Source organism: Giraffa tippelskirchi, chromosome 5 (assembly GCF_054371585.1).
Source record: "Giraffa tippelskirchi isolate mGirTip1 chromosome 5, T2T-mGirTip1v1.2.pri, whole genome shotgun sequence".
Classification (NCBI taxonomy): Eukaryota; Metazoa; Chordata; class Mammalia; order Artiodactyla; family Giraffidae; genus Giraffa; species Giraffa tippelskirchi.
In genome coordinates this window covers 7,992,305-8,018,540 of record NC_137279.1, presented here as the reverse complement: position 1 = coordinate 8,018,540, position 26,236 = coordinate 7,992,305, and the positions used below count along the sequence as shown (strand labels likewise).

General features: G+C 45.6%; 1 protein-coding gene across 6 annotated transcripts in view; it reads right to left on the bottom strand.

Annotated features, from left to right (window-relative positions):
* Positions 1 to 26,236, bottom strand: part of HHAT (hedgehog acyltransferase) — a 340,025-nt gene that overhangs the window by 43,113 nt on the left and 270,676 nt on the right. For 4 of the 6 annotated variants that reach the window (XM_081489707.1, XM_081489706.1, XM_081489704.1 and 1 more), the window contains one exon: positions 18,424 to 18,568. The exons of 1 other annotated variant lie outside the window; for it this stretch is intronic. In XM_081489707.1, coding sequence (XP_081345833.1) covers positions 18,424 to 18,568 — 145 coding nt within the window. Of the gene's footprint in view, positions 1 to 858; positions 1,458 to 18,423; positions 18,569 to 26,236 lie in introns of those variants that run through there. One more of the 6 variants, XM_081489708.1, reaches the window with a different exon arrangement.

Here is a 26,236-nt window from a genome sequence, read left to right as displayed (position 1 = left end):
CAAAAATGAGAAAGTAAGTGACAGGTAACTGTGGACACAAACAGAATGATAAAACTGAAGCAGAAAACCGTTTTATTATAAGTTATCTGGTTTCTTCTAGCTTAGGAAACAATGACTTTCCGAGGGAAGACATGGCTCCAAAGACAGGTCTGTGTGACCACCATTTGTCTCTATCTGTCATTTGAAAGTCAGCCAAGTAATAGCACTCATTACATTATCTGACATCTTTTTGGTCTTCTGCGACTGACAGCCCTTGGGATACAAACAACAGATGCGCTCAAAATCCTTCTCATATAGGAAACCCAACTTGGAACCAAGACAGATGAGAGTGGTTCCACTCACCCAATGTGAAGACAAATGTTGCAGAAAGGTAAATGCGGTTTATTAAGCAAAATTCCATGTTTTCATGTCATAAACTGGGTGGCTTGGCCTCCTCCAAGCAAGCCAGGGACATCTTTCCAATAATCTCTGGGAAGAGCACTATATCCCCTAGCTCAACCCTCAGTTACTTGCTTTCTTTTCCCCCTAAAAACCAGAGTAAGTTACAGGTAACTCCCTTTGGTATATACCCTCGGCCCCTGGAAGTCTTCTAACAGCGTTCATGTGTTAAGTCACTTCAGACCAACTCTTTGTGACCCCATGGACTGTAGCCCACCAGGCTCCTCTGTCCATGGAATTCTCCAGACAGGAATACTAGAGTGGGTTGCCATGCCCTCCGCCAGGGCATTTTCCCAAACCAGGGATCAAACCCGCATCTCTTACACCTCCTGCATTGGCAGGCAGGTTCTTGACCATTAGCGCCACCTGGGAAGATCTTTCTAACAGCAAAGGAACACAATCACTATTTAAAACAGAATATTTGATTTCCCCTTTATTTTACGGATAATCTTCTCAGTTTTTTTTTTTTTCTCTCCAAGGTCACATGAAAATGCCACCAGAAAAATAAATAAAAGTCCTGAGACATGCTGCCGAGAGACCTAAATAGGGCTAAAATTAGCAGCTGCCTCCTTCTCTGGGCAAGAGCTGGCAGCAGCTGGAGTGAGACAATACCCAGAGGGGAACAGCGGGGAGCAGAGAGGCGCTGCGGTCATGCTGCTGGGTGGGCACCAGGGGACGGAGGCTTCGAGCCTGGGGCTGGCTGGATGCCAGGCAGCTCCTGAGCGGAACGTCGGCCCCGCCCGCCTGCTCTGGAAGCCTTGATCTGCCAGCCTGATGTAGGGAGATGTAGACTTCCAGACCAGCTATCTCTGTCTGCTTCTTCCTGTATCAGCAATGCCATGGGTTGCGGACTTCCATATATATGTCGTTTTGGAGGCACAATTCAATCCATAGCACCTCCTTTGCTATGCGCTTCTAAGTGGGTTCCCCTTGTAAAGAATATACTCTAAAGCAGCAGGAAATATGGCTGGGGGGGGCGGCGGGCAGGGGACAGGCTGCAGGAATCCATCACAGGGTCACTGCAGAGAAAAATGGTCCAGATAAGACTCAAATGCCTGTTGGCAGGAAGCTCTAACTCTCACACAATCCTGTGTGGAGCCACATAGGTGCTCCCCAAACAGGATTCTGTTTTTTTTTCTAACTTTAAGACAGTGACTAGTTTTTCTTCATAGTTTTCATTCTCATTTACTGAGTATTCAGGGGAATACTTGACTGCTTTAGTTACACTCCGGGGAGAGGACCGCAGTGCCCGACAGAATTCCAGAGGCCAGGGAAAGTTCACCCGGATGGATTCCACTTTCTGATCTTTACTGCAAAGAAAAGAGCCACAACCAGCCCACTCTGCTGCCTTCTGCTGCACTTCCAGCACCGCACAACACAATATATCATGACCACAGGCTCTTCCAAAAGCCATTACTGAGACTGTTCGGTTTCTTTGGTAATCTGGACAGCACGCCCAAACAAAACCATCTTTTCCCCCTCTTGCTTTCTTGGCTCAAGCAAGGATGATGAGTAACAAAGGGCAAGCTAGTGCAATGCATGAGTGAGCCTGAAAGAGGCAAACCTGCCACCCTGAGGGCTGGTGTCAGGTGAGCCGGAGTCCTTCCCCACCTGAGCAGGTCAGGGAAAACCAGAGCAGTCCCTCCTTATCTGCAGGAGACATGTTCCAAGACCCTGGTGGATGCCCAAAACTGCAGATAGTACGAAACCTCATGGATGCTCTTTTCCCCTATGCATACACACCTGTGATAAAGTTAAATTTACAAAGTAGGCACTTAATTTACAGTAAGAGATAAACAACAACTGATAATAAAATACAGCAATTGTAACAGTATACTGTAATAAAGGGCTTCCCCTTGTGGCTCAGCTGGTAAAGAATCAGCCTGCAATGTGGGGAGACCTGGATTCGATCCCTGGGTTGGGAAGGTCCCCTGGAGAAGGAAAAGGCTACCGACTCCAGTATTCTGGCCTGGAGAATTCCATGGACTGTATAGTCCATGGGGTCGCAAAGAGTTGGATACGACTGAGCGACTTTCACGTTCTCACTGCAATAAAAGTTATGTGCATATGGTCTCTCTCTCTCTCAAAATATCTTATTGTAAAATTTAATGCTTTCCCCATCTTAACTAAGCATCTGTAATGCACTATGACCATAACGTCTGTAGTTTGCAGTGCAACAGCAAAACTAGCATGGATTTCTTTTTCCTTCTCCATAATTTCACATGTAGAAGATTCATTCTTACTTAGAATGTAAAAAGATACATCTTACATTCTAAGATGCTCTTAGTATCTCAGCATGTGATTTTTTTCTTCTCCTATTAAGTCAAAAACTTTCACCTTTTCACTTAAAGCACTTACTGCCTTCTCCTTGGCATAACTAAATTGCCAGCATCACTACTCTTGCACTTCAGGGCCAGTATTAAGTAAAAGGAGGGTTACTTGAACAGAGCTGACCTGGGGACCGAGACCCACACTAAGACATTAGTAGGGACAAGCTCTGCAAAGGGATGATTCATGTCCTGGGTGGGATGGAGCATGACGGCAGGAGATGTCACCACACTAGCTGCAAACAGCATGCAATGTAAAACTTAAGAATCGCTCATTTCTGGAATTTTCCATTTAATATTTTCAGATCACAGTTGACAACAGGCAACTGAGGAAAGTGAAACCTAGGATGGGGGGCGGGGGGAGGGCAGCTTTACTTGCAGAGAGATGCAGACCAGCTAGCGGCCACCCATCTAGGGGTCAGGGGGCTGGTCTATCAGCTCCAGAAACTGGAGGTCTGGTCTCTTCCCCACCCCCATACTGGTAACTACCAGAAACAGAGGAACAAGCCAGGCAGCCAGGACTTTGTCTCCAACAGTGACACTCGAGGAAGTTCTGTGATGAAAATGGGCGGCTCCTACTATAGCTTAGGCCTCACACAGAGGCCACAGTGGTATAATGAAAAGCTATGGGATTTAGAGTCAAAAGGCTTCTGACTCCCCTGGTTCCTCGGCTTCTGATCTGCGTAACTATGACCAGGTTTCCTGACCTCTCTGAGCCTCGGTTATTAGTGGTACTGTGTTACTAGTAATACTGGGATGATGTCTGCCTAAGCTATCTCACAGGGGGCTATAGAAAAACCAATTGAACTAGTGCCCTGGAAATTACTTAACAAACAGTAAAGAGCTAAAATGGTAATAATGGACACTACTAAGAGGCATTAAATCATACTGAGTCAGAGAACTCAGGGAACTCTAAATAGCCTAGGCATCTATGCAAAGGAAAGGAAAGGAAAACTTGGTTAGTAGCTGGAGCTCTGGCCCCACACACAATGTGGACTCCAGGCTGAACCACTGGGAAGCTCCGTTAAGTCAGATCAGCCTGAATGTCTCAATGTCCCAGACTTTAACAGTATGGACACCTCCCTCCCCCTCTCTCTCTCTCTCTCTCTCTCTCTGTCTCTCTCTCTCACACATACACACACACACACACACCACCGATTATTTCACAGAAAGACACAGAACTGGCCAAGGCCTTAGCTCCCAGGCCCACTCCTGCCCTTCCCCAACCAAAACCACCAAAGGGTCCAAGTGACCACATAGGAGGCAAAGAAAGTCTCTGCAGGGAGAAGAGGGAGAGAATCTGGAAAGAAGAGGCCAAGGGGAGAGATGACAAGTTGGGATCAGGTTTCGTGGGATCGTTTAAATGACCATGCTCCTCTGTCAGCTCTTCTGCCCCTCTGAATAAGCAATTAAGGTAGATTGCAAACCGTGGTCAGTCACAGTCCTTCCCGCCTCCTTGGGTCAACACCCTTCACAATATGATCTCGCAGTTCTTCCTATGAGGAGATGAAATCTATTTCCTCTCTCCTCGAGTCTGGGCTAGTATACCACACACACTTTGGCCAAAGGATGCAACGAGACTGATCATGGGCCAGTTCTGCACCTGAAAAGCTTTGCACACTGTCTGCCCCCTCTCTTGAACCACTATGACTGCCGCATGAACAGGCTGGGACAGATCTGCTGAAGGGTCAGAAACCAACACAGAGAAGACATGACTCGGCCAATTCATCCCAGTGAAGGTCCTAGAGACGTGACAGCCCAGCTAAGATCAGCAAATCCAATGCAACCACACTTGACCCACAGGTGGATGCATGCGGCTGTCCTAGATCAGCCAGACTCCAGCTGGCACAGAGATTTGTGCGTTATATAAACGCTTGTTCTCTTAAGCCACTAGGTTTTGGGGTGGTTTGTTATGTAGCAGTGGCTAACTGATACATGCTAACCTCAATCACCGTCTAGTTCACATTAATACTTCTTTTCCTTTGGGCTTGAATAAAGATGATGGGATGGGACTCAAAGGACAGAGTGACCTCCTTTCCCTTTAGAGCAGCAGTCTTCAAACTGGGAATGCATACAACCAAACAACATGGAAAACTTTAGAAGAATGAATTTCCAGATCCTAAAAATTAATCTGAGGCTAAGTTTCTCCTTGCCCTTTCTCCTCCTCTCCCTTTCTGTCTCACACACACATACAGACACACACAGACGCACGGCTTTCACCTCACTTTACCAAAAAAAAGGAGAAGCCTCTTCCCCATCCTTCTTCTTCAGGATATTGCTCTAGGATGCAAAACCCTCAAGGGAATCAGTACAACACTTTGAGAAACTTATTTGGCCACATCTACGAAAGCTGAGTCTGTGCACACGCAGTGACACAGCAATCCCTCTCCAGTTATAAACCCAACAAAAATGCACACAGATCTTCCCCACATGTCACATATATGACAGTCCATAGGACCTTACCGCTATTATGTTCAGCAACAGTAAAGTGGATAAATTGTGGCATGTTCACACAATGAAACACTTTATAGTAGTAATAAGCAGGGGAAAAAATCTATAACCACACTCCAAAATATGGATGACTCTCTCAACATGATATTGAGCAAAAAAAAAGTGAAACAAAAAAGAATACATATTATGTAATTCCTCTCTTTGTAGAATCACATAATATATGTGTATGTACATTAAACAAACAAACAAGCTACTCAAGAAAGCTATGCATTTAGATGTCAGAATAAGGCAAAGCAGTAACTGGCAGGGGTCATGAAAAGCATCCTTTAGGTGCTGGATATACGTGTGTGTTTGCCTAGAGAAAATTCTTAAGATATTAGCGCTTTGCTAGGCTATATTTTAAATCAAAAGCTTTACAATAGTGGAACAAACTAAAGCAACAATTAGATAATTCTTTTAATCAAATAACCATAAATCCCTACTTTATCCATTTCAAGAGAAATTTTACTTTTTGTGTTTAATATTTATCAAAAGTATCACCTTCAAGTTGAGTTATGCATTAATAAGAACTGTAATGATTACTCGACCCAGAGAAAAATGTTTATATTTTTAGCCTTATGATAACAGAAAAACAAATAAAATCAATGCTACAGAGAAGTATGATAGTTGAATAAGGAAATAACTGAGACAAGACAAAATTCTATGAAAGAAATGAAATAGAAATATGATATCAAGGATATACTGTGAAAGAAGGGCTTGCTCATTTATATTTTTAAAAGGATGATGGTCAGTATTAAATCACTAACTTATTTATAGTTTATATTATTTAGAGCTATCAGTTTTACATTTGAACATCAGCATTTATAATATGACAAAAATTAGGTCTTTTATAATTATTTAAATTTACAATAGAAGAAGTTAGGTGCCTACTTTAAAAGTCACAACGGGGTATGTAGCTTCTCAAAGTTACTTTATTAGGATGAATATAAGCAAATATATATATATATACATATATATACCAAAAAGTGATTCAGTGCAAAAGAATCTCCTCAAATACCCTTCCCTTAAGGACCTGTACCCCTTCATGGATCACTGTCGTGTTCTGGCGAAGGGGCTTGTGTAACTCAATGAAGGTATGAGCCATGCTGGGCAGGGCCACTGAAGACGCACAGGTCATAGTGGAGAGTTCTGACAGAATGTGATCCACTGGAGGGGGGAATGGCAAACCAGTCCAGATTACTTGCGGTGAGAACCCCGTGAACTGTCTAAAAAGGCAAAAAATATATGACGCCGAAAGATGAGACGATGTCCCAGATCAGATCAGAAGGTGTCCAATATGCAACCAGAGAAGAGCGAAGGACAACTACTCACAGCTCCAGAAAGAAGGAAGCAGCTGGGTCAAAGCAGGAACCATGTTCGGTTGTGGATGTGTCTGGTGATGAAAGTAAAATCCGATGCTGTAAAGAACAGTATTGCATAGGAATCTGGAATGTCAGCTCCATGGATCAAGTAAACCGGACGTGGTTAAGTAGGAGATGGCAAGAGTAAACGTCAACATCAGAAGAATCAGTGAACTAAAATGGACAGGAATGGGTGAATTTAATTCAGATGACCATTGTATCTACTACCGTGAGCAAGAATCCCTTAGAAAAAATGGACTAGCCCTCATAAGCAACAAATAAGTCCAAATCGCAGTACTTGGGTGCAACCTCAAAAGTGACAGAATGATCTCAGTTCATTTTCAAGGCAAACCGTTCAACACTATAGTAATCCAAGTCTATCCCCCAACCACTAGTGCTGAAGAAGCTGAAGTTGATTAGTTCTATGAAGACCTAGAAGACCTCCTAGAACTAACACCAAAAAAAAAAAAAGTCCTGTTCATCACAGGGGATTGGAATGCAAGAGCAGGAAGTCAAGAGATACCTGGAGTGACAGGCAAGTTTGGCCTTGAAATACAAAATGAAGCAAGGCACAGGCTAACAAAATTCTGCCAAGAGAACACACTGGTCATAGCAAACACCTTCTTTCAACAATACAAGAGACGACTTTACACATGGACATTAGCAAATGGTCAATACCGAAACGAGACTGATTACATTCTTTGTAGCCAAAGATGGAGAAGTTGTATGCAGTCAGGAAAAGCAAGACCTGGAGATGACTGTGGCTCAGATCATAAGCTCCTCATAGCAAAATTCAGGCTTAAACTAAAGAAAGCGGGGAAAATCAACAGGCCAGTCAGGTACGACTGAAATCAAATCCCCTATGAATATACAGTGGAGGTGATAAATAGATTCAAGGGATCAGACCTAGTAAACAGAGTGCCTGAAGAACTCTGGACACTATTGACAGAAGTATGGACAGAGGTTCATAATATTGTACAGGAGGAGTGAACAAAATCATCCCGGGAAAAGAACTGCACAAAGCGCTTGTCTGAGGAGGCTTTACTAAGAGCTGAGGAAAGAAGAGAAGTGGAAAGCAAGGAAGAGAGGAAAAGGTTCGCCCACCACTAAATGTCGAGTTCCAGAGAACAGCAAGGAGAGACAAGAAGGACTTCTTCAACGAACAATGCAGTGAAATAGGGGAAAATGACAGAAAGGGAGAGACTAGAAATCTCTTCAAGAAAACTGGAAATATCAAAGGAACATTTCATCCAAAGATGGGCACAATAAAGGACAGAAATGGTGCAGATATAATAGCAGAACAGATCAGGAAGAGATGGCAAGAATACACAGAAGAACTATACAAAAAAGATCTCGATGACCCAAATAACCATGATGGTGTGGTCACTCACAGAGAGTCAGACATTCTGGAGTGTGAAGTCAAGCGGGCCTGAGGAAGCATTGCGGCCAATAAAGCTAGTGGAGGTGACAGAATTCCAGCAGGCTATTTAAAATCCTAACAGTTGATGCTATTAAAGTGCTGCACTCAATATGTCAGCAAATTTGGAAAACCTAGCAGTGGCCACAGGACTGGAAAAGGTCAACCCTAATCCCAATTCCTAAGAAAGGCAGTACTAAAGAATGTTCAAACCACTGGACAATTGCAGTCATCTCTCATGCTAGTAAGGTTACACTCAAATCCTTCAAGCTAGGCTTCAGCATTATGTGAACTGAGAACTTCCAGATGTTCAAGCTGGGTTTAGAAAAGGCAGAGGAACCAGAGAACAAATTGTCAACATTCGTTGGATCATAGAGAAAGCAAGGGAATTCCAGAAAAACATCTACCTCTGTTTCATTGACTATGCTAAAGCCTTTGACTCTGTGGATCACAATAAACTGTGGAAAATTCTTCAAAAGATAGGAAGACCAGACCATCTTACCTATCTCCTGAGAAACCTGTATGCGGGTCAAGAAGCAACAGTTAGAACCTTGTATGGAACAACTGACTGGTTCAGTATTGAGAAAGTAGTACAGCAAGGCTGTATATTGTCACCCTGTTTATTTCACTTATATGCAGAGTACATCATGCTAAATGCCGGACTTCATGAGTTACAAGCTGGAATCAAGACTGTCAGGAGAAACAGCAACAACTTCAGATATGCAGATGATACCACTCTAATGGCAGAAAGCAAAGAGGAACTAAAGAGCCTCTTGATGATGGTGGAGGAGGAGCATGAACAAGCCAGCTTAAAACTCAATGTTAAGAAGAAAAAACTAAGATCATGGCATTTGGTCCCATCACTTCACGGCAAATAGAAGGGGAAAAGGTGGAAGCAGAGACAGATTTCCCCTTCTTGCATTCTGAAATCACTGCAGATGGTGAATGCACCCATGAAATTAGAAGATGACTGCTTCTTGGCAGGAAAGCTATGACAAACCTAGACAGTGTGTTAAAAAGCAGAGATATTAGTTTGCTGGCAAATGTCCATATAGTCAAAGCTATGGTTTTTCCAGTAGTCATGCATGGATGTGAGAGCTGGACCATGAAGAAGGCAGAGAACCAAAGAATTGATGCCTTCCAACTGTGGTGCTGGAGAAGTCTCTTAAGAGTCTCATGGACAGCAAGGAGATCAAACAAATCAATCTTAAAGGAAATCAACCCTGAATATTCATTGGAAGGAATGATGCTGAAGCTGAAGCTCCAACACTTTGGCCACCTGATACAAAGAGCTGACTCATTGGAAAAGACCGTGGTGCTGGGAAAGACTGAAGGCAGAAGGAGAAGAGGGTGACAGAGGATGAGATGGTTGGATGGCATCACTGACTCAACGAACTTGGGCAAAACTCTGGGAGATGGTGAGAGACAGGGAAGCCTGGGATGCTGCAGTCCATGGGGTCACAAAGAGTTGGACATGACTTGGGGACCGAACAACAACCACAGCAAAGATCTGTAACAGTGGTATATGCCACCTACATTATCTCATTAATCTACACGAGTCATATGCTTCTGGTCACAAGTCACAGAAACCTAACCAAACTGAACTGTCAATAAGTGAAGGATCTGAGATTTAACTCTACTTGCAACAAATTAGCCTCCAAATTTCACGCATGTAGGCAGAAGACATGAGACTATTGGGACAGAGATGAAGGACTTCATCACTCAGCAATAACAGTAGCCAGAGCATCTGTGCCATTTCCCTGAGCCCAAGATGCCACGATGCAATGTCAAGAGGGCCAGGTGATACCTGTACATGTAGTGGGTCATATTATAGGAGATAAACCCCAGCCACAGGAATCTAAATATTTTATAATGGGCAGTAAGCCTTGCCTGATCTCTGCCCCAGAGGGAGATTATTTTTATTACACTGGACAGTAATCAAACACCCTCTACTTCAGAGGAAGACACCATCTCCACTTTCCAAAGACGCTTGCTATACTAACATTCTTGGAAAGAAAGCCTGGAACAGAAGCAGTCAATGGATCTGTGCATAAGACATGCAGAAACACAAGACAGCCTTGGAGAATTGTCTCCCAACATGAAATGAGGAAGAAGAAGAAATAACAGCTTTTGTAATTGAAAAGTATGTATATGTGTTGGCTTCGAGAACTCCTGGCTCTAGGGTACTTAAGAGTATGTTGCAGTGGCTTGTCTCAGAATATTATCTCTGAAACAGTTTCCAATGTTCAGTTCTACTGTCCTCAAAGTCAGCTTCCTTCTCTACTTGGCTCTCCCCTGATGGCAGCAAGAGAGCTCCCAACAGCTCTGGCCCAATATCCTGACAGCTCTGCAACAAAAGAGAGCGAGCTTCTCCTTCCTGACAATTTCCAACAAAAACTCCAACTGCATCACGTGGGAAGGTGGACCATTAGGATGGGCCAGTCCCTCTCAGACGCAGCAGCAGCACATGAGGCAAGGGTTGCAGTTGGCCTCCAGTGCTCAAGGAATCAAACTCTCCCCTTGCGCTTCCAGAGGAACCAGTCTTGCCAATGCCTTGACCTTAGCACAGCAAGCCTCATCTCAGACTTCTGGCCTCCAGAATGTGCATGCGTGCAAAGTTGCTTCCGTCGTGTCTGACTCTTCGTGACCCCGTGGACTGTAGCCCACCGGGCTCCTCCATCCATGGGATTCTCCAGGCAAGGAGTGGGTTGCCATGCCCTTCTCCAGGGGATCTTCCCAACCCAGGGATCAAACCCACATCTCTTGGTCTCCTGCATTGGCAGACAGGTTCTTTACCCCTAGCGCCACCTGGGAAGCCTCAGGCACAGAAGAAGATAAAACTGTGCTCTTGGAATCCAGCAAGTTCATAATCATTTGTGACAGTGGCCACAGGAAGTGAATACGAGTGTTGGCATAATGCGAGTGGTCAGTGCCCAGTACACTGGCAAACAGAAACAAACTCAGCGGCGGGTTCTACTGCACAAGAGGATTTGCTCCCGGAGCTGAGACACCCGATGATGATGACTCTCGCTACATTCTGCCTTTTGTTACAAAACTGTTACTGATTTCCAAATGAAATATTCTTAATTTCTAACACTGTAAAAACTGTTTGGTGGTGACTTGAGAAATTCAGGTGAAAGGGTCTCAGTGCCTGTGACTGTCAGGGCAGCACGCCTCCCATCCTCAGCTGGCAGAGCGGGTGCTAAGCCATTTCTGTGCCCCTTTGGTAGTGTAACAGTAACTGCAGTAAGCAAACAAAATGATGATATAAATTCCAGGATGTGTGTTCCTTTCAGAAACCACACATGCACAGCGATCCCATGACTTCCTGGTGTGGGCCTTAGAGTACAGACTTGGGGATCCTGCTACAGATATCCTCTTATCTATCAAGTACATATGAGATTTAGTTAGAAGACAAAAGGGACTTATTTAAATTTTTATTAAAATTATTTTGGTTTAATTCTACTACCATGTTTGTAATGTGCCTTTTTTCTATTGAGAAATAACTGACATATAATTATTGAGCTTTAATTGACATATAATATTGTATTAAAGTGTACACATAATGATCTGATTGTAATGTGCATTTGAATCTCACACTGCCTATAAATAACTGGGGGCCAATGGGAGGTAGAGGCTTCAAATCAGTAAGAATCAAAATTTTCTTTCTCTTCAATGAACCGTGCCTAACCATACTAGTCTTCACTTGATATTCTATCTAAAGACACTTAAAAATGTTCACAAATTCCATAAAACTCTCTTCAAATGAAGTCACAAAAACTCCTAGTTAACAGGAAAAAGTGTCACATGACCTCACAGAAAGTAGGACTTAGATGAACGATGATTCAAACTCCCTTCGAGGTATCTCAATAGAAATTGTCTCAGCTTTACCAAAACCCCAGGTGCACTTCTGGATAAGAACTCCCACTCTCTGCTTCTCATGCCCTATGCCTAGTGTCTTGGCCTGAAATACTTTTAGGAAAGATGATGCCCACAACGTCCGGGTGACTATGCGGCAAAGATGAAAGAAGAAACAAAGGCACCTGAAAGTCTTGACACCCAGATTCCAAGAATGGCCTGTAATGGACCAAGGGGCAACCATAGTTAAACTGCTTAATTTATATTAACATGTTGACGTCACCACCAATACAATGGGTGGGAAGATCTTGTTCCTCAGATTCTTCAGGAAACTGCATAAGATCCAGTGGGGCAGAAGCAGAATCAATCAGAGCAATGAAAACTCCATGTCAAGAGCAGGGCTAGTGAAGACGATGAAATAAGTCAACACAAAGAAGGTGCCTGAGACAGTGAGTGACACGTGCTATCTTCTCTCATCAAAGATGAAATTTTAGTCCCAAGAATGTAATGAGATGTGAGGGGAGTGAGCTTCTCTTTAACCACAACCTTCTACAATTTCCAGTGCAATATCCCAACTTGGCTTTAAATGAAATGCCTGTCCATGGCCATTTGAGTCAGGAGATGAATAAACTGCCTGGACAAGCTAGTAATCAGGGAGAAAATATACTGTCCCTCTTCTCTGCCAGAGACAGTAAGCAAATATGCAGAGTGTAAAGGTTCTGACCTATCTAAGAAAATGACTAGCTCATCTCTCATTGCAATCTGGAGGGAAAGCAACCAAATTTTCCTTGCCTTGGTACAGGGACCCTCAGGAGCTAAGTGCTGAGATGGAGTTTGCCAACCTAGATTAGGCAACAAGAAAGAGGGGAAAGTGTGTGTGTGTGTGTGTGTGTGTGTGTGTGTGTGTGTGTGTGTGTGTGAGTGTGTGTGTGTGTGTGCGTGTAGTCAGGCAGGAGAATGGTTGATGGAAATGGAAGCCAGGTGTCTACCACCTCCAACAAACGCAGAATCTGTGGCTCCACAATTAGGAAATGATTAGCCCCTCCCCCACCTTTTTTTTTTTCCCCAAAATGCATGTCTTCTGTTGACAGGAGCAGATGGATTTTTCAAAAGGAACACAACTCTGCACCCAGATGACACCATAAAGCTCTCAGTGCCCTTAAGGCCAGATGTATTCCCAGCACATACCCATCCCTAGTTCTAGCTCAGCCACTCAGTTGTGTCCAACTTTTTGCCACCCCATGGACTGCAGCATGCCAGGCCTCCCTGTCCATCAACAACTCCTGGAGCTTGCTCAAACTCATGTCCATCGAACCAGTGATGCCATCCAACCATCTCATCCTCTGTCATCCCCTTGTCCTCCTGCCTTCAATCTTTCCCAGCATCAGGGTCTTTTCAAATGAGTCAGTTCTTCGCATCAGGTGGCCAAAGTATTGGAGTTTCAGCTTCAGCACCAGTCCTTCCAATGAATATTCAGGACTGATTTCCTTTATGATGGACTGGTTGGGGACCAGTCCAAGGGACTGTCCTTTCAGTCCAAGGGACTCTCGAGAGTCTTCTCCAACACCACAGTTCAAAAGCATCACTTCTTTGGTGCTCAGCTTTCTTTATAGTCCAGCTCTCACATCCAAACATAAATACTGGAAAAACCATAGCTTTGACTAGATGGAACTTTGTCAGCAAAGTAATGTCTCTGCTTTTTAATATGCTGTCTAGGTTGGTCATAGCTTTTCTTCCAACGAGCAAGCGCCTTTTAATTTCATGGCTGCAGTCACCATCTGCAGTGATTTTGGAGCCCAAGAAAATAAAGTCTGTCACTTCTTCCATTGTTTCCCCATCTATCTGCCATGAAGTGATGGGACCTGATGTCATGATCTTAGTTTTCTAAATGTTGAGTTTTAAAGCCAGCTTTATCACTTTCCTCTTTCACTTTCAACAAGAGGCTCTTTACTTCTTCTTCACTTTCTGCCATCTGCATATCTGAGGTTATTGGTATTTCTACCGGAAATCTTGATTCCAGCTTGTGCTTCATCCAGCCCGGCATTTTGCATGATGTACTCTGCATATAAGTTAAATAAGCAGGGTGACAATATACAGCCTTGACACATCCTTTCCTGATTTGAAACCAGTCTGTTGTTCCATGTCCAGTTCCAACTGTTGCTTCTTGACCTGCACACAGATTTCTCAGGAGGCAGGTCAGGTGGTCTGGTATTTCCATCTCTTTAAGAATTTTCCACAGTTTGTTGTGATCTACACAGTCAAAGGCTTTGGCATAATCAATAAAGCAGAAGTAGACGTTTTTCTGGAACTCTCTTGCTTTTTCTATGATCCAATGGATGTTGGCAATTTGATCTTTGCTTCCTCTGCCTTTTCTAAATCCAGCTCTTTTCTAAATACCCATCCTTATTGGTTGCCTTTCCTCCTCACTGTGCCCGGATGACAAAGCACTGCTGGGGTGCTTAAGACACAGTTGGTTTATGGTCTCACAGAGTTGTAATGCAGAATGTAATTCTGGAGTTGTAATGCAACAATACTTTTGAGTTACAGAGTAGTCATCAACTGCTTGTTACTCAATGTCAACAACTTAAGGCAGACGTGAGAAAGTTTCTGCCATCAACAAATGCTTTTCAGAGCCACTGAAGTTTGCCTCTGCAAAGTATGACACAGCAGGGTCCCTTCTAGAGCTGGCTTAAGGACCAAATCCTCAGCCACAGTTGTTGAGATCCCTAAACCCAGCTAAGTTCCTGTAAATACATATAAAATATGCTTAAATATTCACATTCCTCAAGCTACTTGAAGTAAATTTCAGCAGTAAAGGTTGGAGGATTTTCTTTTAAGGCAAAGATATAGTATCTTTATTCTCCACTGAATTAAGTGAACATCACTTTTGCAGTCTCCACAGCACAGATAACAATGATAGAGATGGCTTGTGTGTGACATGCAGGAGACCCCTAGAGGGTCACTCAGCATTTCTATCCCATAGCTGGCACTGCCCACTTTTAAGGACAGCAGGGCACTGTGCACAGCAGAAAGAGAAGGGTCTGGTTTTAATAGTCTCACTTCACCAACAATGTCGAGATCAGGAGAGAGCTATTTATTTAAGCTAAATATTTAGATCTTTACTAAAACAAGCTTTGTAGCTTAAAGCAAACAAATTCGTGTCTAAAGCAGTGAACTGGAGATGGAGATACCGACCTTAAGACAGCTCCTCCAGGCTAATCATGAGATACTTCTAGAGACATCAGTGATCCTGGGCAAAGGCTCCTGAGAATGAATGAGGCTGTCCTCGCAGACGTGTGTGCATCCACACCCCATTCCCTGAGGGGCACTGGTAACCTCCTCCAAGATCCCCATGCTCCTTGAGCACCTTGGGAGGGTATGGCATACCGTTCCTCTCTGTCTTGGCAAGTCCCAGCCCATCAAGGCACAGAGGGCCCAGGGTGGTTACCCCTGAAGAAGGGCTACCTCCCCATGAAACCTGGAAATCTAGAGACTGAGCTTAACCGCTCTCCGTTCTCTACAGAGAGACCTCCTCACTCTCTTTGTCCCTTTTTCCTCAATGTGCAGAGATAGGTCTTGGAAAAACAGGTCCTGATCACGCAGCCGAAGGACGCAGCCAGAGACAACTAGATGTCCAAGTCCTGGTTCATCCATCAGCAGCTTCAGGTACAGCTCGGCAGTCCCTCATCTGAAACCTTTGGAGCCAGATGAGTTTCAGAGTTCAGATTTTTTATTATTTTAGAAAGCTAACATGATATCCCCAGCAGAGTCTGAGGAAGCATCCTATAAATGCATGAATACTTTGTTGTACCAAAACATGAATATTCATACTAATCTTCTATCAGGTCAATCAGATTTGTTATGAAAAGAAATCCAGACTTCTCAAGGATAGTGGGTTTGGCACCATCTGGTTCACATTCCTCCAAGAGATATCTAAATTCTATCACTTGGAGACAAAAGATCCACAGTGGGAAACCAAGGATGTAATTGCCAAAACCCCAGGAAACCTACTCTTACTGAAGGGGCCCACGGGACAGACCAGCTGGCATGGGGCCATGCTGATGTGAACAATCTCTGACACAGACGATGCCTTCTGAGCTGAGCTTCCCTGGCCTCAAAGACCAGACAAGAATGGATCCAGAGCCCTCCAGATTCAGAGAAGCATTCCCCTGGGACTCTAGTGCCCAGCTCCAAGGAGGACACAGCTGCAGATCACAACAGGAGCCACAGGCCAGAAGCAGACCAGGTAGTTCAGAGCCCTGACACCTGCTCCCCAGTGTGCCTGGTATTAGCTCCACAGGGGACAGGACAAATCGTGCTTTGATCTTCATGCCTTTGAGAAACAGGGAAAACATCTTATCGCTACTACCTCTTCTTTGTCCCTTTAAAGGCCAGCATTCCCAGGTTTTACCACCCACCTATTCTCTTCTCACTCTGGGCATGCTCCTTGGCGAACTGTATCCACTCCCATGGGCTCACCCGCCACCTTCATGCCCTGTCTCCCACATCGCAGTGGTTCTGTCCCCTCCTCCTCCCCTAGGCCAGCCCACATTTTTAACTGCCTTTTGGGTACCTCCAGTGGCTTGTCTCATGCACCCTGTCCTGCCATGCCATGGTCTGCTGTACCTGTACTCTCCCCCACGTCTCCCTGCGCTGCACCTAGGGGGTCACGTGACTGGTTCTGGCCAATGGAACGTGAGCAGAGATACCTAGTGTCACTTCTGATGAGGGTATTTAGTACCTGGTGACACCACCCCTCTCCATGTTCTTGTCTCCTCCGTGATGCCAGAACAAGAAGGTGAAGAATCAAAACAAAAACAGTCTAGGTCCTGAAGTCACTGCTTAGAAAAAGTCTCTGGACCTCCACTAAACTGCCAGAGGAATAAACTTCTATGGGGAAAAAATTTCTGAGAGTTTGGGGTGATCTGACAAAGCCCCTAACGTTAATTACCCCCACACACCTGCCTTCTTTATCTGGCAAGTTCCGACTTACTGCTCAAAACTCCAGTTCAAATGTCCCCTCCTCTGTGAAGCTCAGTTTCCACGGGAAGGTCAGCCCTCTGCTCTGCGATCTCCAGCAGTCCCTCATGCATTTGGCCCAGCCATGATCTGACTCTATGGACACATACCTATTTGCACATATGGCTCCCACATTTGTGCTTTTTCTTCCACCCTTGTCTCCTCAGTGCCTTGCAAGCAGCAAACACTTGGAGTGTTTATTTACTGAAGTGAAGATTAGAGCCTTCTGGCTCAGGTGACCAGCAAAGCCCAAGTCAGCATTTTCAGAGTCATCGTGGTCTCTGCACTGTGCTAGGCATGGTGGGAGGAAGCAAGAAAAGTCAACAGCTCTGTCGCCCACCTCGAGGAGGGTTTTTTATCTTTGGGTCCTCTGTGCCCCATTACCTCCCATCTTCATTCAAGGACAGCTTCCACGTACAAATTACTTGGTCTTTTCAAGAACTATGAGCGAAAATATTTCTCCGAGAGCGAGATCAAAGGGGTACAGGAATGACAAGATGAAAGCAGAATAGGGCTCTCCCCTGGTCCCTCTGAGCCTGGCTCACCCAAGCCTGACACAGTTTACACACATGACCTGGCACCCTGGGACCACGCAGCTGTGTCGGGTTATTTCTGATGTGAAAAGCATCGCTGGCTCGTTGGGGACCCAGATGTGGAGATTCACACCCTAGCCATGACCAGGTCACGTCATTACCACTTGGCAAAACTTGCCGAACCAAAAGCACAAAACCATGTCACTGGTCAGGGCAAGAGAACAAGGGATCTTGGCTCTGAACACACAGTGAACTGGCTGAGTAACGTGCTCTGTGAGCCGTTCCTGTTCTTCCAGTTCTTTTAAGGACGTGATGTAATGCTCAGCTTTAGCCCAAAGGAGATGGTGACTACAAATAAAGGATGATCAACTATTAATGCAGTCTTTTCACATTAATGCCCACCAACTAGCATTTTACCAGCTGCAGGTGTGAAGTTGCTGTGGGCATGGAGACATGTATGAACACTGAACACATGTTCATTAAACATGAGGCTGGCTGCTGGTGCTGGCAAACCAGTGTCCAGACAAAAATATCCACAACGAAGAGGTGTGGCAAACCAGGCACTGTGCCCACAGCAGCAGGAGACCACAAAGGGGCTTCCAGGACATTCTCCTGGTAGGACTTTCAGAGCAGTCAGTGGAACAAAGTCAGATGCTGCGGTGTAATGAAGGCTGATCTACAGACAGTAGGGAAGAGTAGGAAAAATGTTTAAATTGGAGACATAACTTAGCAGCGGGGAAAGATCGATTTTGAGAGAGTTGGATGTTACGTCTCGAAATTAATTACCAGCACAGCAGACAAGAGGTGCATCAAAATGGAGGACAGCTAAAGCCACAGCTCAACCCAGGACTTTGCTCCTGGCTGGAATTTTTACAGGTCACACACCACGGACAAGGCAAGGAATGCCTCCCCCTGTACCATGTGTGATACCGACTCCATAAATGTGGAAAATAAGAAATTGTCTGAAAACAGCAACTCACCTTGTATGAAGATCCTATCCCAGTATATTTCCCCCACTTGACTGCCCCCGAGAAACACCAGGTTGGACAGGATCAGCATAGAGGTGGAGCAAGAGGCAAGAGCAGCATGCAGTCGCCGGCGAGCTCCTGGGGAGAGGAACTGGGCCTGGGGGAAAAAGGCGAGAAGGCATCTCGTCACAAGGGTGGAAAAAATCGGGCTGAGATGTCATGCAGCCTTTCTGTTACCAGCTCAGGATGCCTCCTCCTAGAGCCTGAGGTAGACTATTATTTAAACAGCTTTTTGGTTTTTTTGGAAAAATTACGATTCCTGCAAGATGCTCATTCTGGTCTAAGGAAAGCAGTAACACACTCCTGAGTTACTTCCTACTGCCAAAATGGGCTTCCTTCTGACACGTGTAACACAAACACCAGACCTAGTTGTTTAGGATCTAGCTGACATGGCTCCACACGTTTTCTACACATTAAATCTATAGGTACAAGAACTGTTTAAACTGCTCTCCATGACAACAAGCACAACACCATGTAATGAGGTCAAGATCAGGGCGGTCTTCTGAGGGAGTTAACCAGACCCGGGGAAGGCCCTCCCCCATAAATCTGACCCACTATTAAGCAGGAACCCCATTAAAAGCATGCAGCAGAATCAGGACAAGCCAACCCCATTTCTGGAATCAGAGTTCAGGGTGCCAGACCCACTGACAGTGAACTTGTCGGAGCATGAGAGAATCATGGCTAATCCCAGCACTGGAAATATACAGGAACTGGAGAGATGTTTTCCAGCAATGATGGTAAAGAATTCTGCTCATCCATCCAAGGTCTTCATTGCGCTTCTCTTCCCCTTTTAATATTTTCTCAGGGATTTCATTAACAAAGCCTTTATTCTTCAGGGTCATCTTTCTGGTACCCTACTGAGTGAGATCGCCGTGATGTGCCTGGCGTGTTTGAGCCCCATCGGCACGTGCACAGGGAGTGTCCTTCAGGACTGCACATTTAGAATGAGAACCAGGTAGAGCACAACCCAGGGTTTCTGACAAATACCACAGACTAAGCCAAAGATACAGAGAGGGAGCAAAGGTTCCAGGGATCGTTCCTGAATACATTCCTGAAGCCTGCCCAGCTCTGGGGTCACTTGCATTTGATTTCAGCTGTGCTCCATTTGCAAACAAAATTCTGAATTACCCAAATCTACAGGAGTTGGCGATGGACAGGGAGGCCTGGCGTGCTGCAGTCCATGGGGTCACAAAGAGTCGGACACGACTGAGTGACTGCACGGATAGCAGGCAAAAGGACTAAGCCAGAGGGTGAGTCTCCAGCAGGAAACACTTACTCCTGGCGACCCTGCTGAGGATCACCTGAGGCTATTCTGGAAGCCCTGGTCAGTGTCCTCTGAAAGCCCTGAGAAACGAATTCCTGACCACTGCCCGTTTCTCCCCCACCAGCCCCAGGTCTGGTCTGCATGCTCAGATATATCTGCTCCCTTACAGCTCCCCATTCTTGGCTCTCTCCTCCAGCATTATTTTGGAGCATGGCTGCCACCATATGTGAGAGGTGTGGCTTTCTCATAGATAAGCTGTGCAGCAGGCATTGACTAAGTTGTCTGCCCGCACCTGGTTGTTCTGGAAGGCTCTCAAGAGATGCTGACATGCCCCTGGTTAGAGGCCACCAGACAAGATGACCTCTACCTAGTCTCTCCCCTCTAGAGGCCACAAGCAAGTACAGCAGATGCTGTCAAACAGGACCAGATCAGAGACAACTACACAAGATAGAAACTGGTAATGAAAGGAGAAATGGAGATGAAGCACGTAATTTTTAACCTCTGAGAGGGCTCCCCTGATAGCTCAGTTGGTAAACAATCTGCCTGCAATGCAGGAGACCCCGGTTCAATTCCCGGGTCGGGAAGTTCCCCTGGAGAAGGGATAGGCTACCTACCCTGGTGTCCTTAGGCTTTCCTTGTGGCTCAGCTGGTAAAGAGTCTGCCTGCAATGCGGGAGACCTGGGTTGGAAAGATCCCCTGGAGAAGGGAAAGGCTACCCACTCTAGTACTCTGGCCTGGAGAATTCCCTGGACTGTATAGTCCATGGGGTCACAAAGAGTCAGACACGACTGAGTGACTTAAAGAAGAACCTCTGAGAATGAGGAGACATTAATCTGTCAGTTTCCACATTTTTGAGCAGAGGAAGATACTTCCTGAGTGTTACTGACTCAGTTAGCAGCGACTGAGAAGGCAGGGTAAGAGGAAGCAGGGAGAAAGGGGAAAATATTTAGAATAATAGATCAAGAAAATATGGATGGCTGTAATCCACATAAATGTGCCCAAATAATTCTGGTACAGGTGCCATTGATAACACAGTTGATTTCTAAGGAACATGAGGAACTTCTGTTTAAACCCCATCAGGCTTCCCTGACCTTGTATCCTGTTATGGGAATTCAAAGACCCCGTTGATCTTTCCCCTTTTAATGTCAATTACAGAAGAGCACAGCATGCCTGGTTAAAGCTCAAAGTGGTTCTCCTTTTGTGGGAAATGGTAACAAATGTTAAACAATCAACACAGAGATGACGAGCGAGGAAAATACTCCTTGCCTTGGGTTGCTAAACGGGGCTGTGTTTAGCAACCAGGTTACCTGGTCACCTGCCAGGTTACCTGGTACTGGCCAGGGTCAGGGTGTAGTGAGAGGCCGAGCTGGGGGGCAGGAGACAGAAGTGGGGGGGGGGTTGCAGGAGACACAGCAAAGGAAGAGGCGCCGAGGTGAGTGAGTGCTAGACACACAGGGACCCTCTTTCCAGCACCTGAGGCCCTGGTTCCTACGGCTCTTCCTTTGATTCTCTGATTACCCCAGTATCTTTCTCAGCTACATGATTCAATAAGTTCCTCTTTCTGCTTAGGAAAAACAAAACTCAGAATAATAGCAAATACAAAGGAGCCTCTGATCTCTGAGACAAGAAGGAATATGCAAAATCTGAAGTGACATACTACAGTTCAATCTTTAGAAATAGTTCATTTATTTTAGAAAACTAACAAGAACGTTAAAGGCACCGGCTGTTGGAACCAACAAGCTAGAAAAGACTTAAGGAGAAATGAAGATGCTCACAGGCAATTCTTAATTACCCCCGGGGCACGCGGGTGGCAGACAAAATAGATGATGATACAGAAAAGCCAAAAACCTAATTTTAACTAAAAGCCCCAGCCTCTGAACTGACAAAATTAGCCTTGCCAACAAGCAGCACACTTGACAGAACATTGCATCTCTTCATAGTGAATCAGTGGGAGGGCAGAATGATGGGCCAGAAGGGAGAAAAAAGAGGACCTGTCCGGATAACCCACAGGACGGTAATGATTAATAGCAAAGGGGATGTAAATCTTGGCTGCATCCCATCTTTCCTCTTCAGGTTCCCTGGACACATTGGGGAAGGCGGCAGATTTTTCTCGGGGATTTCTTTCTATCTTGGGCACCATCTGGCATTAGCGATTGGTTTACAGGAACCCTAGGGGTTAAGTACCATATTCAAGCTTTCCAGGAGGAAAAATGCCATCTGGGCAAGGCTGGAAGGGTATACTCCCTTGGCCCAGCCAGCTCCATCAATAGATATAACTTTCTGAGTCCCTAGTACCCCCAGGGTCAAGGTTTCCAGTTTAAGCACTTTGTTTCTTTTGCACACTCTCCCCTGAAGTCCTGTGGCGACTACTGTCATCACCCCTATGATCTTTCATATCCTCTGGGATGTAGGTCCACATGCAGGGTCAGGCCTCACAGGTTAGTCATCCACCCTCATGGCTTCAGTTCAGTCGCTCAGTCGTGTCCAACACTTTGCGACCCCTTGGACTGCAGCACACCAGGCTTCCCTGTCCATCACCAACTCCCAGAGCCTCCTCAAACTCATGTCCATTGAGTCAGTGATGCCATCCAACCACCTCATCCTCTATCATCCCCTTCCCCTCCTGCCTTCAAGCTTTCCCAGCATCAGGGTCTTTTCTAGTGAGTCAGTTCTTCTCATCAGGTGGCCAAAGTATTGGAGTTTCAGCTTCAGCATCAGTCCTTCCAATGAGTATTCAGGACTTATTTCTCTTAGGATGGACTGGTTGGATCTCCTTGCAGTCCAAGGGACTCTCGAGAGTCTTCTCCAACACCACAGTTCAAAAGCATCACTTCTTCAGTGCTCAGTTTTCTTTATAGTCCAACTCTCACATCCATATATGACCACTGGAAAAACCACAGCCTTGACTAGATGGACCTTTGTTGGCAAAGTAATGTCTCCACTTTTTAATATGCTGTCTAGGTTGGTCATAACTTTTCTTCCAAGGAGCAAGCAACTTTTAATTTCCTGGCTGCAGTCACCATCTGCAGTGATTTTGGAGCCCCCCAAAACTAAGTCTGTCACTGTTTCCATTGTTTCCCCATCTATTTGTCATGAAGTGATGGGACCAGAGGCCATAATCTTAGTTTTATGAATGGCTTAGGTGCTTGCAAACTCCCTTGGTAGGAGAACTCAGGTTGAGGAATTGTAAACTAAAGAGGGAGGGGAAAAAAAACATTGTGCAATGAAGACCCATCACGTAGGTAAAGAACTGCCAACTTGATCAGATAAGGCAATGATTAGTAAACAGAGTTTCATTTTCATAAATATATCAGGACAAAAGAGAGCCCCATCTGGTCATGGTCTCTTCTCAGAAGATAGATGAGATTGTGGCCATCCAATATTCTGGCAGCAAAAAAACACACAATAAACAAAAAACTGGGAGTGGCACTGTTCCCCAGGGGATGTTTGGAAATTGCTGGACATTTTTGGTCATCCCAAGGATAACACAATTGCCAAGAGGTAACTGCGGCATTTGATGGGCAGGGGCCAAAGATCATAAACACGATGCAATGGGTGGGACAGAATCCTTCTACCTAAAATGTCAACAGAGCCCTCTAGAGAAAGGGTTAAAGGTTTTCTTCTAACTCAATACAGAGCTAACCTCTCTCTAGGCCCATGGGGCACCAAAGCTCCCTGTTCTCTAATTAGGTTGTTGCTGTTAACTGCTAAGTTGTGTCCAACTCTTTGGGACTCCACGGACTGTTGCCCACCAGGCTCCTTGGTCCATGGCATTTCCCAGGCAAGAATACTGGAGGTAGCCATTTCCTTCTCTGGGGGATCTTCCCGACCTAGGGATCGAACCTGCATCTCCTGCTTGGTAGGTGGACTCTTTACCACTGAGCCACCAGGGAAGCCCTCTAATTAGGAACATATGCCAAAAACATGCCCCCTTTCCCCTGGGACCCAAAAAATGCATCCCAGGGCAGGGAAAGCATTCCTTTACAACACCCCAGTGTCAGTACCCCCTAATCGATCCTCTCTACCATCTGGCATCAAATTTGAGAGAGGAGGGGCCTCCTGAGCACCCCCAGTCACATTCAGACAAGTTTACCACCAGTTCCAACCTCCTCGCACACACAGCCCTGAAACCTGGAGCATAGAGGAAGAATAGGAGGCTGAGCATGCTGGAAGGCACCACTTTGTTCCCCTATGAGGTTGACCAGTTCTCCCGTAGACACTCGGACCTAGGTGACAAGCTGGGGCAGTTTCTTTCCATGTTAACATCAATATAATCCACTCTTCAGGCCCAAGAATGGATAGTGGGCTTGGAGCCTGGATACAGTGAACCCCTCAGGGCATCCAGAAGTACATTCTCTGTGGCTCAGCTGGTAAAGAATCTGCCTGCAATGTGGGAGACCTGGGTTCAATCCCTGGGTCAGAAAGATCCCGCAGAGAAGGGAATAGCAACCCACTCCAGTATTCTTGCCTAGAAAACCCCCAAGGACAGAGGAACCTGGTGGGCTAGATACAGCCCATGGGGTCCCAAAGAATTGGACACAACTGAGCGACTAACACTTTCACTTTCTCTGGGTAACAGACCTAGGACAGGCCTCTGATTCCTCTGGGTGAGCTCGCTGTCTCTGACAGAAGAAACAAACAGCTGGCAGGCGGAAATGTTCTAAGGACAGTTTAGCGGTGGCTCTAAACTTCCGCCTAAAACACTGATTCCAAAGGTGAGGCATGTAACCCAAACAAAGGAAACCTAGGGCCAAACTAAACTTCTGTCACTCAAGTTTGCAGTTCCTGCGGCAACATGTCTGTTTATTCTTATCTCCATGGCAACTCCTCTATCTTTTCCAGTCAACATCCTGTCCCTGGCAATCACAGGACTGGCCAGGCAAACAAGCTGGGGCCGGGGGGGGGGGGGGGGGGGGGGTGCGGTCCATGGAATCTGGGTCAGAACTGATGCTCTGACGGCCACGGGGCTGAGAGGCAGATGGTGCATCGGAGCTGAGGGCTGCTGTGCTCCGTGGGAGGGGCTGCACATGGGGCCGAGACAGGAGGAGGGGACGGGCTAAGCATCTGGGGGAGCAGATGGGAAGGAGGAATGGCTGCTGGAGACGGTGACAAAGGCTTGGCAAGTGGGACCTGATGCCATTTATTTTTAAGTGGGGGAGAAGCTAAAAAAAGGAACTGGGTGGGTTTGAGCAGCTGGACACAGTTCTTTCACATAATCACTGAAGTTTTTCATTTTCTAATAAAAAACGCTAACCAGAGGGTACGAGAGGATGAACAAGGACATGGCAAAGGGGGAGACTGGTGCACACCAGGGAGGGCAAACGAGGGGTGGACATCCCACAGGCCAGAAAGAGGAGATCCAAGACAGCAAAAGAAAAATGATACCTCTTGTGAAAGAGAAAGGTGGCCAGATTGAAACACTCAGGATTAGGAGGACCCAAACCCCAAAGTCATTCCAGGGTTCCTACCCATCTTTGTTACAACCTGCCAGGACACTGCTCCCCTTGCTTCTTTTCTCAGGGCACTTGGGTCATTTCCACTTAAAAGTCTGTGTTTTACCAGTTACCCTTCCCTCTCATGTTCCCACCAGCATGGTGAATTCTTGAAGGATAGCGTGGCCTATATTTCAATCTGTGCACTCAAGGCCCACTCAGATCTGTGTGTGCTCAATAATTATCTTACACCTGTTTCTCCCTTTGCCTTATGTAAGTTCCAGAATCTCCTGACTTCCTCACTATTCCATCTCCACCCTATAGCCAAGCCAAATGAATACATGAAGGCAGTCAGAAAGTAACCGTTCCTTCCTGCTTATGTGTGTACAGAGCGTCAAAAATTCACTGGTCAATGAAGTTAAATTTTCCAAGCTCTGTTCGTTAGTTCGATCTAAGCCGTGGACACTCCTGGGAGAGAGAGTCACTGCAATGATAAAGACAAAGCCAGTTTTGCTTAAACAGAACAGTTTAAGTTGTTCCATAGTTTAGATGTCCAGCTGAGTTTAAAAAAAAAAAAACAACAACAACAGAAGAGGCTATAACTCGGGATCCAAATTCATGCAGCATATGAAGGAATTTCAGAAGACTATCAAATAACTAAGCAAATAACTGGTTCTTGGCACAATCGGAAAGCTTAAGCCATATATTAAGTGGTTGGGTTCCTGCTAAAAGTTCTGGAATGGCTAACAAAACTGTCTCACCCTGTGTTCTCACTCTTCCACTACCCACCTTCACGGTGGCTCACTGGTCAAGAATCTGCCTGCCAATGCAGGAGATGCAAGAGACGTGGGTTCAATCCCTGGGTTGGGAAGGTCCCCTGCAGTAGGAAATGGCAATCCATTTCAGTATCCTTGCCTGGAAATCCCATGAACAGAGGAGCCTGGCGGGCTACAGTCCATGGGGTCACAAGGAGTCAGACATGACTGAGCAAATAAGCATACAACCTAAGGGATAGGTAGCATTGGTCTATAGATATTCAGTTCAGTTGCTCAGTCATGTCTGACTCTTT